Below are 16,248 nucleotides of genomic sequence, written 5' to 3'. Positions count from 1 at the left end.
CCTCATTATAGATAGTTGGTTTAAATTGTTAACTAAACTGCTTGCTACACATTGCTGAGGCATGAAACATGTTAAGAACCGCTTGTACACACTATCACAGTTACCTTAGTTCTGTAATTCTATCTGTCTAAGCTTCTTCCATTTTGGCCAGCTGCATTTTGTACTGTTAGATTCCAGAGAATCTATCGGGCACTAAGATGCATCTAAGTTTCACCTCTCTTCCAGGTGCCTGAAATTGAATCGAACTATTGAGTTGTGAGAGTTGTGGGGAGGAGAGTGGGGTTGGGTTTGTTTGGTTTTTGTGTGTTTGTTTGCTTGTTGCACACTAGGTGAATCATTCTGATAGTTTATTATTATTATTATTCAATTCTAGTGTCCACCTTTTTAAAAGAATGGTATAAAATTGGAGAGCGTGCAAAAAAGAGCCACAGAAAACTATTTGAGGGTTGAAGAAAATGCTTTATAGTGAAAGACTAAAGAGCTTGGTTTATTTTATCGGAAAGAAAATTGAGAGGAGATTTAAAGTGTGTAAGTACTTCCTTGAGGAGAAGATACCAGCTATCAAGGGCTCTTTAATGGAGCAGAGAAAGTGGCGACAAAAATCCACTTGTTGGAAGCTGAAACCAGACAAATTCAAATTAGAAATTAGACACACATTTTTAACAGTGAGTGTGCTTTAATCACTGAAACAAACTACCAAGGGAAGTGGTGGATTCTCCATCTCTTGATGTTTATCAGGTCAATATTGGATTCCTTTCTGGAAGTAATACTTCAGCCAAATATGAATTATTGGGCTTAATACATTTCACATAGTTACCCACGTAATAGCCTGTGCTATACAGGTGGTTAGACTAGATGATATAATGGTCCCTTCTGGTCTTAAATTCCGATGAATTATTGTTTGTACTCTAGTAGCACGTAGGAGGGGTAGTCATGGGCCAGGACCCTATTGTGCTAGTTTATTAGGTCATTTGGATGTGGGTTTAGTCCCCTTTGCCTGCAAAATTTTCGCTAAAACATTCTGTAGATAGTCAATGGGGGGAAACAACTGTTCTTTTAAGCCATTTGCTGTTAAACTGTTCACTGGCTACGTAATCCAAGCCTATTTTCACCAAATATAATTAGCATTAGTAGGGTAAAGGTGAAGGTGGGGTTCCCATTTGGTCAGTGGGTTCCTTGTTTCTTCATGAAGAAGGGTTAGTGTCTCGCAAAAGCAGGGGGAAACTACGCTTTTAGCAAAGATTTCAGAGCTTTTAGCAAAGATTTATGGAACACTTTCCCCTGTGACAATTTTATATAGACTATTTTCATTAGCTTCAGACGAATCTGTCAGGCTGATTCTCTTGAATAAGGACAGTGACCTGTGCTGGATTCCTCTCCATTCCAATCCCCTTGAAACTAACCCAGCCTCTTGCTATGTGTCAAAGTGCAGTGTACCATGGAGACAACTGAAAGGTGCTGTGTTCTGTGTGGCTCACTCAGCTCTGATACCTGCATGGAAACCATCTACTGCGGAAATGCAGATTTTCCTCAGTTCACTGCAGGAGTTTGGACTTGTGAACCTTTAGCTTCAAACCCAAGGGGGGGAAAAGGGGATTTTCGTTCTCCTTGTGTGTGTCTATGTCATGTAACAGAAGCAGCCTCTAACTTTTCAGTTGGCTCAGTAAACTTTGAAAGTTAATTATGAATGGTTTGTGGCAGATGCTCAAAGGAAAGTCTCTCCATTGTCTTATGTGGTGCAGCTGAATATCTCCTATTGCAGATGTTAAATGTACACAGTATAGAAATGTGTTGTGTTTCTTATTCATTCTGTGGCTATAGCAATTAATCACAATCAGGTTGCCTCTGGTGTCAGAAAGGAGTCGTGATTCAGTTAATTATGTGGCCATGAGTGGCTGGATTTTGGGGATGTGTTGCATTTCATTGATGTAAATGTGCTTCTAAGGCTGTGTTTACTGAATCCAATGTTCATGAAACAAACCACATGGCCCCCCCTTCCCCTCCGTGTATCATATATTTCTTGTTTCATGGCAAATGACTTTTATGAAACAGAATACTGTCTGATCATCACTGAATTCTGCAGAAACGGACAGCTGATCCCCTGTCAATATGCAGGTTTGGTAACAGACCCAATCCTTGTGACTGAGCATATTCTTGCAGCATGCTTGGCTTGAATATTTTATTTTTTAAGGATCTCCTCCTACTGAAGGGCTAGGGATGCTTGTGCAACATGGTTTAAAACAACAAACGTGCTTTCAAAAAAGCCTAATTAACATTTGAAATAAAAGCAACCAATTGAGGGGGACCACTGCTAGAAATGGAGGGAAGAAGGAAGTGGCAAGGGAAGGAAATAAATATGGGGCAAACAGAGCACATCTTAAAATGGGACAGGACAAGGAGCTTTTCTCAATATGTGGGTGAGGTGGGTTGATATGGGTATGAAAGAGGCCCTCTAAGGTCCATCTCAAAGGCACAGCTGCTTGTCTCAGCAATTCAGATGTGCTCGTGACCTTAAGATTTAGGTGCCAAATGCTACAAGGCAGTCACCTTCCAATCTAAGATAAAGGGATTCCTAAACCACAGGCAGGGATTCCTAAACCACAGGCAGGGTGCGAATGTAGATATGAGTCAAGAAAAATCTCACAAAGGAAGTCTAATGTAGTTGTACGGTTACAGGTTTTGAAATCCAGCAGATGCCAGCTAGTGTGCCCTTTGATAGTCAGATGTGTGAAGGGCACAGGCTGGGGGTGATATGGATCCAGTGAGCTCACGTTTATGCAGATGTGTGGACTGCCTAAATAATCTACCATGTGTTACTCTTGTGCAGACATGGGTCATCCTGACGTAAGTTTCCAGGGTACTTATTGTGACTGAGTTCTCATCCTGACTTTGTCCGTGGAGTTTCAAAATATCCTACTGGAATATGCTCCCTTTTAATGGGAAAGACCATAATACAGTACAGTCCACTGAACTCTATACTGTAGGTCACAGCTACCTACCCTATTCTTCAATCAGGAGTCTACAGGTTCCAACTTTAAAATCCTATCTCATTCTGAATAGTCTAGCGGACTGCTCATGGTGAACTGTTACATCCTGGGAACTGTAGTTTGTGTGCTGCCCAGCCCTATCAAAGATGAGGCTGGATGCAGTTCGTTCCCATTTATGAACATTTAAATGCAGCCCTTGAGCTCACGGCAAGTTGCCTATGTGGCCCTAAGTTGAGCAAGTGGGACTAAACTTTCCCTGACCTTGGCTGGAGAGAAGACAGATGGATCCCATCACAGCCAAAGCTAGTGGTGCTTTTATGACCCTCAGGATGGCAATTCATTGTTTCTTATTCCAGAGCATTGTGCCTGAATGCATTTGCCTGGCCAGCAGTCACAGTCCTCCTTTCTGCAAGGCAGAATGCTGATACTCTGCATCACCTGAAGGAAACCTTCATTTCTTTCAGAGGTGTTCCCATAACAATGTTAACTTTCTAACATAAGTTTGGGACTATATCTGTGAACAGGTTTTAGATTCTCTGTCTTATCATTATCACCTACAACTACCTGCTCCAGCACAACTTTCAAAATCACACCTCTTAAAATACAGTATCTTGGTAGCTGAGCTGGCTTGGGGTTGACTCATGTGTGAAGGTGAAAGGTATTCTGACCTAAATGGAAACAATCATTTTGTGACAGCCATTAAACGCACACATGACATGCAAAAAATGCTTCATTGGAAATGTTCACCGGGCTAGTTTTTCTCTGACGTGCAATGGAAAATCTGTTAAAGCACCCGAACAAAAAAAGCAACACTTCTGAATCTGTCAGCAAATAACCATTACCAACATGCAAAATATTTATTTCATGCAGTTTATAGAGAGAACTTTTTCTTCACCACTCCTGCGTGTTGAGAAGGCTTTTTCTGAAGTAGAAGGTGCTTTATACATGCAATCAACTAACATAAAACACTAGCGTGAGAGGCAGAAAATCTTGTTTCTCAAACAAATTTTGTAGGCAACAGACACCCTTTCTAAAACTGATACTTTTATTGCTTTTAAAATTTCATTAGTAGTTTCTCGGTCTGATTCTTGCTTATTTGTATTAAAGTAGCGTGTAGAACCCCCAACAAAGATCAAAGCTCTGCTGTGCTAGCCCCCTACAGGCACCTAGTAAGAGACAATGCCTGCTTCAAAAGTTTACAGTCCAAATGATCAAGACAAAGGTATAGTATTCTTTGTATCTTGGACAAGTCCAAAAATCATTGAGGGAGGTCTTGATTATCATTTTAACTGGACAGATCTCATTAAGCAGACCAATCTGATTGGTTAGTCCAAAATAACCAATCTAAAATTCATGTTACCTACATAAATACCTCTTCATTTAAACACACAGTCTAGGTACATGTCCAGTGGAGGGCAGGGAAGGGGTAGCTTTAAAGTCTTTACCTTGAAATTTAATAAATGGCTTTTGGTCAGTGAATCATTCTGGAAATATCATTTGGGTTCATGTATCAGAGGGGGTAGCCATGTTAGTCTGGATCTGTAAAAGCAGCAAAGAATCCTGTGGCACATTGTAGACTAAAAGACGTCTGTTAGTCTATAAGGTGCCGCAGGATTCTTTGCTGCTTTTACATTTGGGTTCCTGTGTCAATGAATGCTGTTCTTATCAAAAATAGCAAATTCATAAATAATATCAAAATATGTATAAATCTCGCCATTCCAAAGGATCCCAGAACAATTCACAGGCTGAGCCTGGGGTCATCAGAGTGCCCCTGGAACAGTGTGTGCCTCATAATGTCACTAGATACTTGAAGTGTCATAGTCATTTGTATCAGATCCTCTGCCCACTGTCACTTACAGACTGTCTCATCATTACTGCTTTCCATGTTTCTCCCTGCCATCGAGTACCTCGGATTTTTCTTTTGATATTTCCCCCCAGAGATATTAGCATGCTTTTTTCAGGCTGAATGTCAATTTTTTCCCCTATTTCTAATCTCTTTAGAGGCCTGTTGATTAATCCTGACTTACTTGTATTTAACACCTTCTATAATAATGTAATTTGCAAATATCATGAACATGTTGAGCTTTTTTTCTAATGATCTGGAGAGGGAATACATCTTAAATAGGATGGAAGCTACGCCCAGTCCCTGTGGTTACCTGATTTCTCCAAATGCAGCCCCAAGTTTTAAAGTTGGCTATTCGTCTTTCCCTTTGTTTATGTCCATTTACTCAGCCTAAGATATTGTGTTGATGGTTCTGCAACTCTCCACTTCCTGTCTCCATCCCTAGTCCTCCCTTCATGTTTTAGATAAGTTAAATCCTATCCCCAGCAAAGATACTGATACTACTTAACTGTTTACTATTATATTCAGCCTCTTGGCACTTAACACGAAATCTGAATGGTCATATGTAAAGATGGGAAACAATACTTTCAAAGCAAAGCCTGTATAACAGAGGTGTTTAACACCAGTATATACTGTAATATACTATGCATGTGCTCAAGGACAGCATTTTGAAAAAGAAAACCACATCTCTATAGATGGCTTTTTCAAAAAAAAAAATATCTGTAAGTTAAAAACGTTACTGAGGTTAATTGTCTGAGGAAATTGTTTTAACTGGTATTCAGAATATATTTCACAATTTCTCGCGGAGATTTGCTTCTGTATGGGATGGTCTGTATTGTCCTGTATTCCTGGTAGATTAATTCAGTTTAATGAAGTCAATATTATCTTAGTTTCTTATTTGACAGACCTATTGGTTATAGTTGAGTATAAAATCTGCCTAGTAAACTAAGATTTTGTACAGGTTTTTTTGTTGTTCTATCCATTTTTTAAATTACTTTGTTCCATTTTTTTCTTGACCAACTAATTCCCTCCAACTAGAGATAATTAAGGCCTTCCTGGTTTGGTAGAGACTGCTCCAGATTTCCTGGGATCTCACACAGGTATCAGCCACGAGGTTTGAATAGTAGCACTCCCACTCTTTCACGGTAATCAAAGGTAACATTATCATCTTTCAAAATAAGTCCCTCTGATACTGTTTTAACCAGACCTGCCAGGGAGTAATCAAAGACAGACATTCCAAGGATTGCCTTGTGTAGTCTGTTTCTCAGAGCAGTATGCAAGATATATTGCCATTCCCATTTGTAATTTTTTTTTTCAATAAATCAGACTTTGTCCCTATTCATCATGGGAGGCTGTTGGATCATGAGCCACTACAGAATGCTAACTAATTTCATAATACTCTGCATAAGGTGACCCACTTACAAGTTCATCCTCCAGTCGTGTGTAAGCTCTGATCCTGATTTATGTAACAGCATATTGGTTTCATCAGAAATTGGCTGATCGCTTACTGTGTTGGCTCCTTGTGACCTGTATATGATTTGCATTCTCCTCAGTCTTAGGGAAAACTGTCTTTCTACATGTATGGACAGAAAAACAAATTAACAACAAATATTAAAAACTGGTTAATACTTTGAGTTTTTTTGTTGCTTCTAAAGCTATGTTAGAGAGAGAATTAAGATGTTATATATATAAAACATCTTATATTTAAATAGCTTTGCAGCAGGTAGATCAAAGCACAGTAACTCCAAATTGGCCAGGAGGGGAACAACCTTGGTCCTGTTTGTACATTTTAGGGATCTGAGATTAGTGTTGAATGTTAAACCTATGAGCCACGGTCATTTTGACTCAACAGGGAGAGCAGGAAGGACAGTGTTATCTGTATATTTCATTGCTAATGTTTGGCTTTGTTGAGCTGAGATCCAAATATGTACAAAGATATTCTGTTGTGCCTACCTGGAAGGTACAAGGAGAAGTGTACCATATAAGTGTACCGGGGATAACATGATCAATTGCACTACCTTCTTTAAAAGTATATTTGGAAATATTAATAACAAAGCTAATGTAACTGAGACACATTTTTGGACTCTAGTCTTCGTTCTTCTAGAGTTCTGTCTGTGCTGAAAGCTAATTAAATTTTTAGTCCGTCAATCCATAGTGCACTGGATATAAGGGCAGGTGAAATAATTTCTTGACTCAAGTCTCTGTATAAAATATATACTTGTTCCATTTCTTTGGTAGCATTCCTTCTTCTGCCGACTAACAGAAGATAAGAAATCTGAAAAGTTCTTTAAGGTTTTCTATGACCGCATGAAGGTGGCACAACAAGAAATCAAGGCTACAGTCACAGTAAACACCAGTGACTTGGGAAATAAAAAGAAAGATGAGGACTCAGACAGAGATGCACCAGTTAGGAAAAGAGGTAAATCTCTGATTCTTTGCTTTGAAAAGGGACATGGGAGCAAGGCATTGTATTTATTGAACTCCTTGTAATTGATGCAGTAATGCTGTGATCCACAGAGCAAAGTTAAGAGATCAGTGGTATCCTGCCTTGGGATTTCAAGAGCAGCATTCTCTCTCCATCCATTTGTGAGATTATACTATTGAAATGATTAAATGTATTTGAGATGAGACTCTTCCAACTTGTCTAGCCTGAGATGCTGCCTAAATCTGATCAATAGTAATGACCCTGGACTGTAGGTTATTGTCAGTGACTTTCTAAAAATAACCCAGGACTGGAGAAATAGCTTCTTACACAACAGGTCTTCTAAAAACTCCTAATGGTGTTGTGTCTGTGATCTGTTCCGTACCAGGTTAATATAAGGATTAAAAACTTCACTGTGATTTGTTGAAAGGGGTAACATGCTATCATCCTCAACCCAACCTCTTTCCTTGTATTAAACATACCTGTTGAAAAGGTTATGAAGGTGATTAGCTGCTCTGTGTGTGAAACTTGACAAGGAAATGTGTGAATAGATTTTTTTTTCCCCCCTAATCCTTTTGTTCAGATTACCAGACGGAAGGTCTTTCATGTGTTCCATTGTCATGTATTCTAGTGAAAGAGCCCACAACACAAATTACAGAGGAAGTCCGGGATCAGTTGCTAGAGGCCTCTGCTGCTACAAGAAAGGCTTATAATACATACAGGAGGGAAGCTGATCCTGATGACCATTATTCAGCTGCGGATGGACCACAATCTGCACCAGACAAGAACAAAGATGACTTGGAGATGAGCGCTGTGATTACAATAATGCAGCCCATTCTCCGTTTCTTACAGCTACTCTGTGAAAATCACAACCGGGATCTACAGGTACCATAGGCAGATATGCATGTAGAGTTAAGTCATTCTATCACATCAGCCTCTCTAATCTGTGCCACTTTCCCAGTACAGCCTCAATTGACCTAAGAGAGCCATGCACGCCCTCATCTCTTTCAAATCCCAATGAACAGGATGTTTTGTGAATTGCTTGACAAAAACTGTGCTGAAATGAAGTCTGTCTATGGCCGCCATATATGGCGTGAAGGCACTTTCTCTTCTCTCCCTGGCTCTTTTCTGTCCCCAACCCTTAGTGTCCAACATTCACAGGTTTAAGGAAAAGCAGTCTTGAAATTGGGTCCAAAAATAAACATCTCATGTAAAATTTAGAATATGTATTTAAACAGAGCAAGCAGTGATTCTAGGTCAGAGTTTATTGGTCTTTTTTTTTTTTTTTTGAGAGGTGGGAGAAATGTAGTGGGGAGATTGGTCCAGGAGAGCAATTAGGCTGTTGAAACCCCTATCCAGCAAATTACTCAAGCATGTGCTTAATTTTCAGCATTTGAGTAATCTCATTGACTCCAGTGGAATTATTCACATGCTTAAAGTTCAGCATGTGATTGAGTAATTTGCTGGAATGGGTCTGAAATGTGTATGTTAGGAATCTTATCTAGTGCATCTAGTCCTACAGAGAGATGGTTCTTGTTTACAGATTGACTGTAATTAGCTTGATTCTTGTTCAGCATTGCTACAGCTAGTGGCTTAGAATTGAATGTAAGTCAGGATATAGTATATACTAATTGTCTTCATAAAGGATGAATAATTCCCTTTATTGCATTATTATTGTTCTCTATTCTAGAACTGTAAAATCTTGCACGGGTGTGTTTTAGACCTGCCAAATCAATTCCATTGAACTTGAATGCCTGGTTGCTGGCAATATTTTAAATCAAATCTGTTTGTTAATATTCCTGTGATGTGATCTGCTATCCTTGAACGTTTTGTAGTTATGGTGGCTACATAAACCATGCTGTTCCTTTATTTTTTTCCCAGTCTACTCCAGCTTTGTCTTGTAAAACAATTTCCCTTACCTTACCTTAGCAGCCTTGGGGATAAGTAGGGTGGCAGTTTTATGGGGTAATAATCTAGCCCACACACAGGATCTCTTTTGTGCTACAGTCTTCCACTAGGCACTGAAAGCTATAGAAGAGAAATTGAGTGTGAGCCAATGCAGAAACTTTGGATGGTGCTGCCTGCATTGCTCACCATGCTGAACAATTGAATTCCATGAGCAGCAGGTAGTTGCATTCTGCTACAGGAGAGGGAATTAAATTACAGGTGAGAAAAGCACTATTTCAAATATAATCCTGTTACTACTTAGCTGTCCCAATACTCCCCTTTCTTCCAGGGTCCCAAGGGGGTAGTTTATGCTGGTCTTGCTCTAAGAACTATCACAAATATAGACTATTGACAAAATGCCGTAACATGACTCCCTACTAATATTGCCAACTGGATGGCTCTTTACAGGCTTAGTAACAAGGCTTTCATGTGTCCTCCAGTTAGCATAAACCAATTTATATGGGGCCTTTGAGTTTTAATACTTACAGCTTTACATCCAGCAGGTATCTACCAAACATTTTACAAGCCTTAACAACTGAGTGGGTTGATGATGTGCAAATATAGGAACTTGCAAGTCATTGCTGCTGCTGTTGTCCGTTGTGACCTAAGAAAATGCATTGCTGTAAGGATCTGTAGAAGAGTGTGTGCTTCAAATTAGGAGGAAACCCTTGCAAAATGATCTATGGGATCCCATCGCTGCTCAGTCACTTATCAGTCTACTCATGGTTTGTGAAATAAAATTGCAGATTGTACCAAATTGTCCATATTTAGTCTCTTCCACTTGTGCGTTCTTGAAGGTGCATTTATTGAATCCATCTGTAGTGTTCCATTCACAACAATGAGGGAGGAACTATTAATTAACTATATATTTAACACGGCCTTGCTATCCATTTAGGACCCCGCAGGACTTGGTTGCCTGTGACATGCTATGGATTACTTCTCATTTCTCTCCATTTTTCTTTCTGCACTCAAAAGTTATTGACACACTTCTAAGTTTTACTCTAGATTTCCAATTAGACCAGTTCTTTTTGGTATATCACTGAGCTCATGGTAAGAGCTCTGCCGTTTAAACAAAGTTGGAATAGCTTTGAATTGCTGAGCTGACTGGAGGCAGGCTGTAATCTGTCTTTGGCTCAGGATCAAGACTGTATCTTTCAATTTTATTTTAAGGGTAGTTCAGCAGTGAGGAGTCCCTGCTGTATCCTGCGATTCTGTTAGTTTGTATATTTGTGCTGAAGTTGAAAATGTAAAGATGTTTTAACTGTTTCCCCTATCCCTATATCGGAAGTGTCTTCCATCAAGCCATCCCATCACACACATACACCCTTTTTTTTTTTTGGCAAGGATTCTTTATTGAAAGGTTATATAACATGCTGGTTACAATTATCATGGCCTGCATTATGGAGAGGAGGTGGAAGTCAATGGAATTTCCTTCATATGTCCTTTCTATATTTTCTCATCCTGCATAAAACTGCTACTTATAATTACTTGCATAAAATGAACACAGTGACAATATAAACAAAACATCATTCAGGGAATTTCTGACTATAAACAAAAGAAATGATCATACTCTCAAAAGTGAAGATCACCAGCAGTGGTGGCCCATTAAGGAGAGGGAAGAATCCCTCGCTTCTGTGCAGACAGGCTGATCTTATCATCATCATACAATCTTTAGATTTCAGCACATGGATTTAGAAACATCATTCTGAGAGAAATATAGTATTACCCCTGTGCATTTTCCTGTTATCAAGTCAGGTGGTTCTCTCCTGTGAGATTTAAATATTGCATTAATTGTTTTCTCTGGAGAGCCACACTCAATCTATGGACTCAAACCCTCTCGGAATGTTGCTTTTTCACAAAATCATAACTTTTCCCCCCAATATCTTTATTTTCTTATTCCTAATCGTAAGAGGCATACAATAGGAACTGATTATTCCTTATAAGTTACACATGCTGCAGGATAGTAATGCAATAAATTTGAATGATAAGACATTACGACAGCATATAGATTCAGAAGTTCCAAAAGCAATAAGGCACAATTGTGATCATCTAGTCTGATCTCGTATTTAAGACAGGTCATTTGAACTTCCCCTCAATAATTCCTAGAGCATATCTAGGAGGCTATCAAGGCTGATTCCCCTCTCTGGCACTTTGAGTGCAGAAGGTGGGGGCCTGCGTGGATTCTAAAAATTAATACTGGCCACCCCAGGCTGATATTAAACTCCAAAGGTTACAGCTTCTCTGACATTTGGATGGGTAGACAGTGCCACCACTCAAGTGCAAATAAAACCCCTTTGAATCCAGGAAGGCGCACTTGGGAATTCCTCCCTGTGGGGTACCCTCAAGCTCGCTCGCTCTGTCTCTCACACTCACACGGTGAAGAGCTGAGAAAGAAAACAAAGGAAATCAGCTGTTGCCACCAGCTAATTAAACAACGTATGCACAACCTCTTAGGACACAAAAACCCAATCCTGTTCTCAAAAAAGGTAAATTTTATTAAAAACAAAAAGAAAATAGATCTGGAACTTAGGCTATTGCTAGATTTAAAAAGAGCAAATACAATAATTAAGCATCAAGCATGGTTTTCTTGAGGTCCAGCTTAAAGGTTACAAGCAAAGTAAAAGCACCGGGGGTTAGCACAGAGGAGTCCACAAGCCATAAAGAAATAAGAGAGAAACCTAATCGCGTCTTCCTAAACATTTTCTAATCTATTTACGTATCTGGGGTTTCAAATGAGGAGTTTCTAGCTATGATTTGATGATTTTCCGTACCTGACGTCAGCTCTTACAGCATAGTTCCAGCCCTGTCACTCATCTCCAGAAGAACAACCACAGACAGACAAAAGGGAAGACTTGTTTCAATTTTAAAAAGTTCTAGCCTTCCCATTGGCTCATTTGGTCAGGTGCCCACTCACTTCCTTTTACCTATGCATGCAGTTAGACTTTTTAACCCTTTACAGATAAAGGGAGTAGAGAACAGCTACCAAGAGGGATTTTATAGCTAACTGTCTGGGTGGGTCCATAAAAGTGAGCTACCCAACCCCTTCATTTATCACAGAGGCACTATAGCTATTTCCTTCTTTAAGCAGTAGATGTATATTAGGATTAACTTTTATTTGATAGATTGAAAGCGGTCGTATCATATGAAGAACTGCGACTGTCATATCTGATTGCTAGCAGAGAAGACTCTGATCATTTCAAAAGGTGTCTTTCCTAGGAATAGTCTTTCTCCTTCTGTATTTTCCCATTATGAAGTTTGTCCTTCAGAGATCAGATGTTATGTGTGTACACAAACATCCTGGATATTCCCCTAAATTTGGAAGCTTCGAAACTTTTCTTCTTTTATATGGTGTCTTCCAAGCCTTCAGTGTGCAACAGGCTTTATTCATCCTAGCTCAGAGGGAAAAATTTTCAACGCAATACTCTGAAAATAGCTGAACTTGGCTTTTTTACTGTTAGTACTTTCTCCAGGTCAGGTCTCATCTTGATTAAGAGGTCTGTATTTACAAACAAGATCTCTGACATCCTGGTATACATTTATGAGACATTTGGAGGCAATTCCATACAGACACAGCTTAGCCAATCCACATTGCTACTTCCTATCTCTATGTAGATATCCGTTCCAAAACTGGTGTGTATGATACTGCATAAAGTGTGTAATAAAATCAATTCAGTCTAAGCATCCAGTTCTAGAACTAGATAAACCTTCAATGGTTAGTTCTGGGAGAGGAGTGATGAGGGATGAGCTGGAAAAAACAAGGTCCTGTTCCTGTTGAATTCCCAAAGAAACACAGAAATTCCCTCTTCTAATATTTAAAGGTGCCCATCTTCTGCATGGCTTGCAGCATTCCCTGCTGGCCTCAGTAATTGTGGGAGCTAATTATTTTTACTTTTGGCTTCCCCTTCAGGAGCAGGGGTTCTCAAGCTCGGGGTCGGGACCCCTCAGGGGATCGTGAGCTGTCAGCCTCCATCCCAAACCCCGCTTTGCCTCCATCATTTATAATGGTGTTAAATATATAAACAAGTGTTTTTAATTTGTAACGGAGGTCACACTCAGAGGCTTGCTGTGTGAAAGTGGTCACCAGTACAAAAGTTTGAGAACAACTGCTCATGAGTAACTTTTTAAGGTGGTTTGGATCCATGTCTCTGAAGAAGACCAGATCTTTGCTGTCCATATCTTCAGGAAGCCTAACAGGAAGATTTTGAAGGGTGAGGGTCCCAGTCTCATTCTTACCGTCTGACAGTTACTGTTGACATCTTTGCTAACCCAAGAGTTGTGTCCCCCACTTCTTATATTCTGTCACCTATTTTAGGTCCTAAGTTAAAGACCTTGGCCTATAGACTGACTGACTGACTGAGATTTTTTGACCAGGCAATATTCTGCTATGGCCATAGGAGTTTAGTCTTCCATAAGTTTGCATTCAACCTATATAATCATATATTGTTTTCTCTTTTGTTCCTATTTCCCTTGCTGTCTCTGGGCTAAAAATCCTGTAGAGACATTCTAATGCTATTAATAATCCAGCTTCTGCAAAATGGAAGTTTTAAATCCCTTTCCACTGAGAGATTTTCCTGCCAGTGGAAGTATTTGTTTCAGAGGTTTTTTTGGAAGCTCTGATCTCTGTAGCCTCCAACCTTTTTTCAGTGCCTGGAAAACTAATCAAAAGTCAAGATACTAAGTGAGCAATCAGGTGAATACACTGAATCATTGTCACTTTTAATCCTCATTCATCTACAGTGCTTGCCTTTTTAGTTTAGCCTTCTGTTGAATCTGGCAACATCTCAGTCTCTTTTCCTTAAAAAGAAAAAAGTCATTGAACAATCACTAGAAGCAGTCAGTTAGCAACGGTGCTCTGCAAACTTGTAGGAAAGAGACCTTGCCTGTTCCAAAGTCCAATACATTCTGTTCCTCTAATAACCATTTTTTATTTTTGGGAGGGAGGGCAGGGTGTATGGAGATTGGCCTTTGAAGTCAAGTTCTGTATAACTCATTAGAAGCAGGCTAGATGGGAAGTGTCATGCTGAAACTTCTAGGAAAAAACAGTGGGGTTGTCAGTTCCTCTTTCACAATGCCACTGGGAATGTACTGACAAATAGTATTGAGTCACTGGGAAATTATTTTTTAGTAATTGGTCCTCTTCAATCAAGTATTTCCAAGGGGGAAGCGTTGGAATACATAAAAGATCAAGCATATTTAACCCATGCTGTTAAATGTGATTTGTTATTGCAAGAACTATTCCTAATCAATAGTTTCAAGCTATAATTACATTGGAAGAAGTGGAACTGAGAAAATTATATTTGAAGTTACCTTTCTCTAGGAGATGCAGTCAGGTGTCTCTTTGACACTTGCATATGGTGATATGAAACCCAGAACTAGAGAATTGCTTTCTCTCCACTCCAGTGGAAGGTCTTTTGTGTGGAGCGACATTCTTCTCTGATTGTTGGGGGAAATATGAATATGAATGCCAGTTTTCTTAGATCTATGTGGTCCATAGAATCAAGTGTATCCCACATTCTGCATTCTCTTCTAGCACATAACACACATTACTCTGTTGCCAGCAGGCCATGAGAGAGAGAGAGTGAGCAAGAGCAGTGCATTCAAAGAAAGTGAAAGAAGTTTTACAACAATTGTACAAGAAATAAAGCTTTCTTTAAATCATAAAACATATTTTTTTCCCGAGGCATTTCTGTTATGCAAGCATACTAAAAATTAGCATTGACATCGCAAAGTGTAAACTTAAATCCAATGAATCTAGTCAAATATTACACTCTAAAGTTCATTTTCTATGTTGTTGTTTGTCTTTGACACTTAACTACAGAACTTCCTACGCTGTCAAAACAACAAAACTAACTATAACTTGGTGTGTGAGACACTGCAGTTTCTGGACTGTATCTGTGGAAGCACGACTGGAGGACTTGGGCTTCTTGGTCTGTATATAAATGAGAAAAATGTAGCACTGATCAACCAGACACTGGAAAGTTTGACCGAGTACTGTCAGGGACCGTGCCATGAAAACCAGGTAATGTGGCCACAGCCATGGAAAGAATGACCCATCCTCCACACGCATGTGATGTTTGTGCTGCTGCATGTAGGCCCCCCCAAATCCATTACATCGGCTATAAATTCCATTGTGATGCCATTCATATTGCTCTCCTGACCGTGGTGATATTTAACTGTATGATCTTATCAAGATTTATTTCTCTATGTACAGGGCTCACTGTCGTCTTCTCCTCCCTAGGAATAAAATAAAAATAAAACTCAGCATCCTTGTAGTAGATTAGGATTTGTGTTGCCTTATATAGGATATTTAGGCAAACTGGGCAACCGGAATCCTTTTCTAGCCAAGCTGCTGGCATAGCAAATGCCTATCATAGATTGTGGGAGAAGAAAGCTGGTGTCCTCCAGCACAAGTGGGGAAGAGGCTTGTGCTTTGGTGCTACAAGTCCTGGGTTTATCCCCACTGATGAGCAGTAGAGTTGTTGTGGAAATAGTAACCATTTGAGGATTTGAACTCCTGTGGACTTCAGAGATGTTCTGTGACAGGAGATGTGTGTGACAAGCTGCCTAACTGTGCTATGTCCCAGTCTATTGGCTGAAGAGAAGTGCTTGCTACTACTATACTGCTGTGTAATGGCTTGTGTGTGTCCTAGGTTCTTCCTCACTGACACATGGGCTCATTATACTCACATTACATATACACAAGTAATAGATGAGGTAAAGCTCTAGACAAGCATCTGGGAGGGTGATAAGTGAAGCCCTCTCTAAACTCTGTGAAACTGTGTTAAAAGAATGTTTAAACATGGTACTGACTAATACCAGTATATATGGACAGGGAACAACAGTAAATCAGGAATATGATATAACTGTGATATGGTGTAGAAGTTTTAAATGGTCTCATTGTATATGAGTGGTGAAGCCATAAGTGAGTTATGCCAGTCATCCCATCACAGTTAAAAATAAATTAAAAAAAAAAAAATTCATGACCCAGGACCAAACCTTGCTCGTCTGATACCTCTGAGTTAAGATAATTTTGGGTGAAGGAGGAGGAG

The 16,248-nt window shown here is 39.6% G+C and overlaps 1 protein-coding gene across 1 annotated transcript in view; it reads left to right on the top strand.

Moving 5' to 3' along the window:
* Window positions 1-16,248, top strand: part of ITPR1 (inositol 1,4,5-trisphosphate receptor type 1) — a 236,612-nt gene that overhangs the window by 162,799 nt on the left and 57,565 nt on the right. Inside the window, exons 42-44 of the mRNA XM_075073238.1 lie at window positions 7,069-7,249; window positions 7,884-8,137; window positions 15,018-15,218. Of these exons, the coding sequence (XP_074929339.1) occupies window positions 7,069-7,249; window positions 7,884-8,137; window positions 15,018-15,218 (636 nt within the window). The remainder of the gene's footprint in view (window positions 1-7,068; window positions 7,250-7,883; window positions 8,138-15,017; window positions 15,219-16,248) is intronic.

Source organism: Chelonoidis abingdonii, chromosome 17, assembly GCF_003597395.2.
Source record: "Chelonoidis abingdonii isolate Lonesome George chromosome 17, CheloAbing_2.0, whole genome shotgun sequence".
Taxonomy (NCBI): domain Eukaryota; kingdom Metazoa; phylum Chordata; order Testudines; family Testudinidae; genus Chelonoidis; species Chelonoidis abingdonii.
The sequence above is the reverse complement of the archived record's forward strand: the minus strand, read 5'-3'. Positions and strand labels throughout refer to the sequence as shown.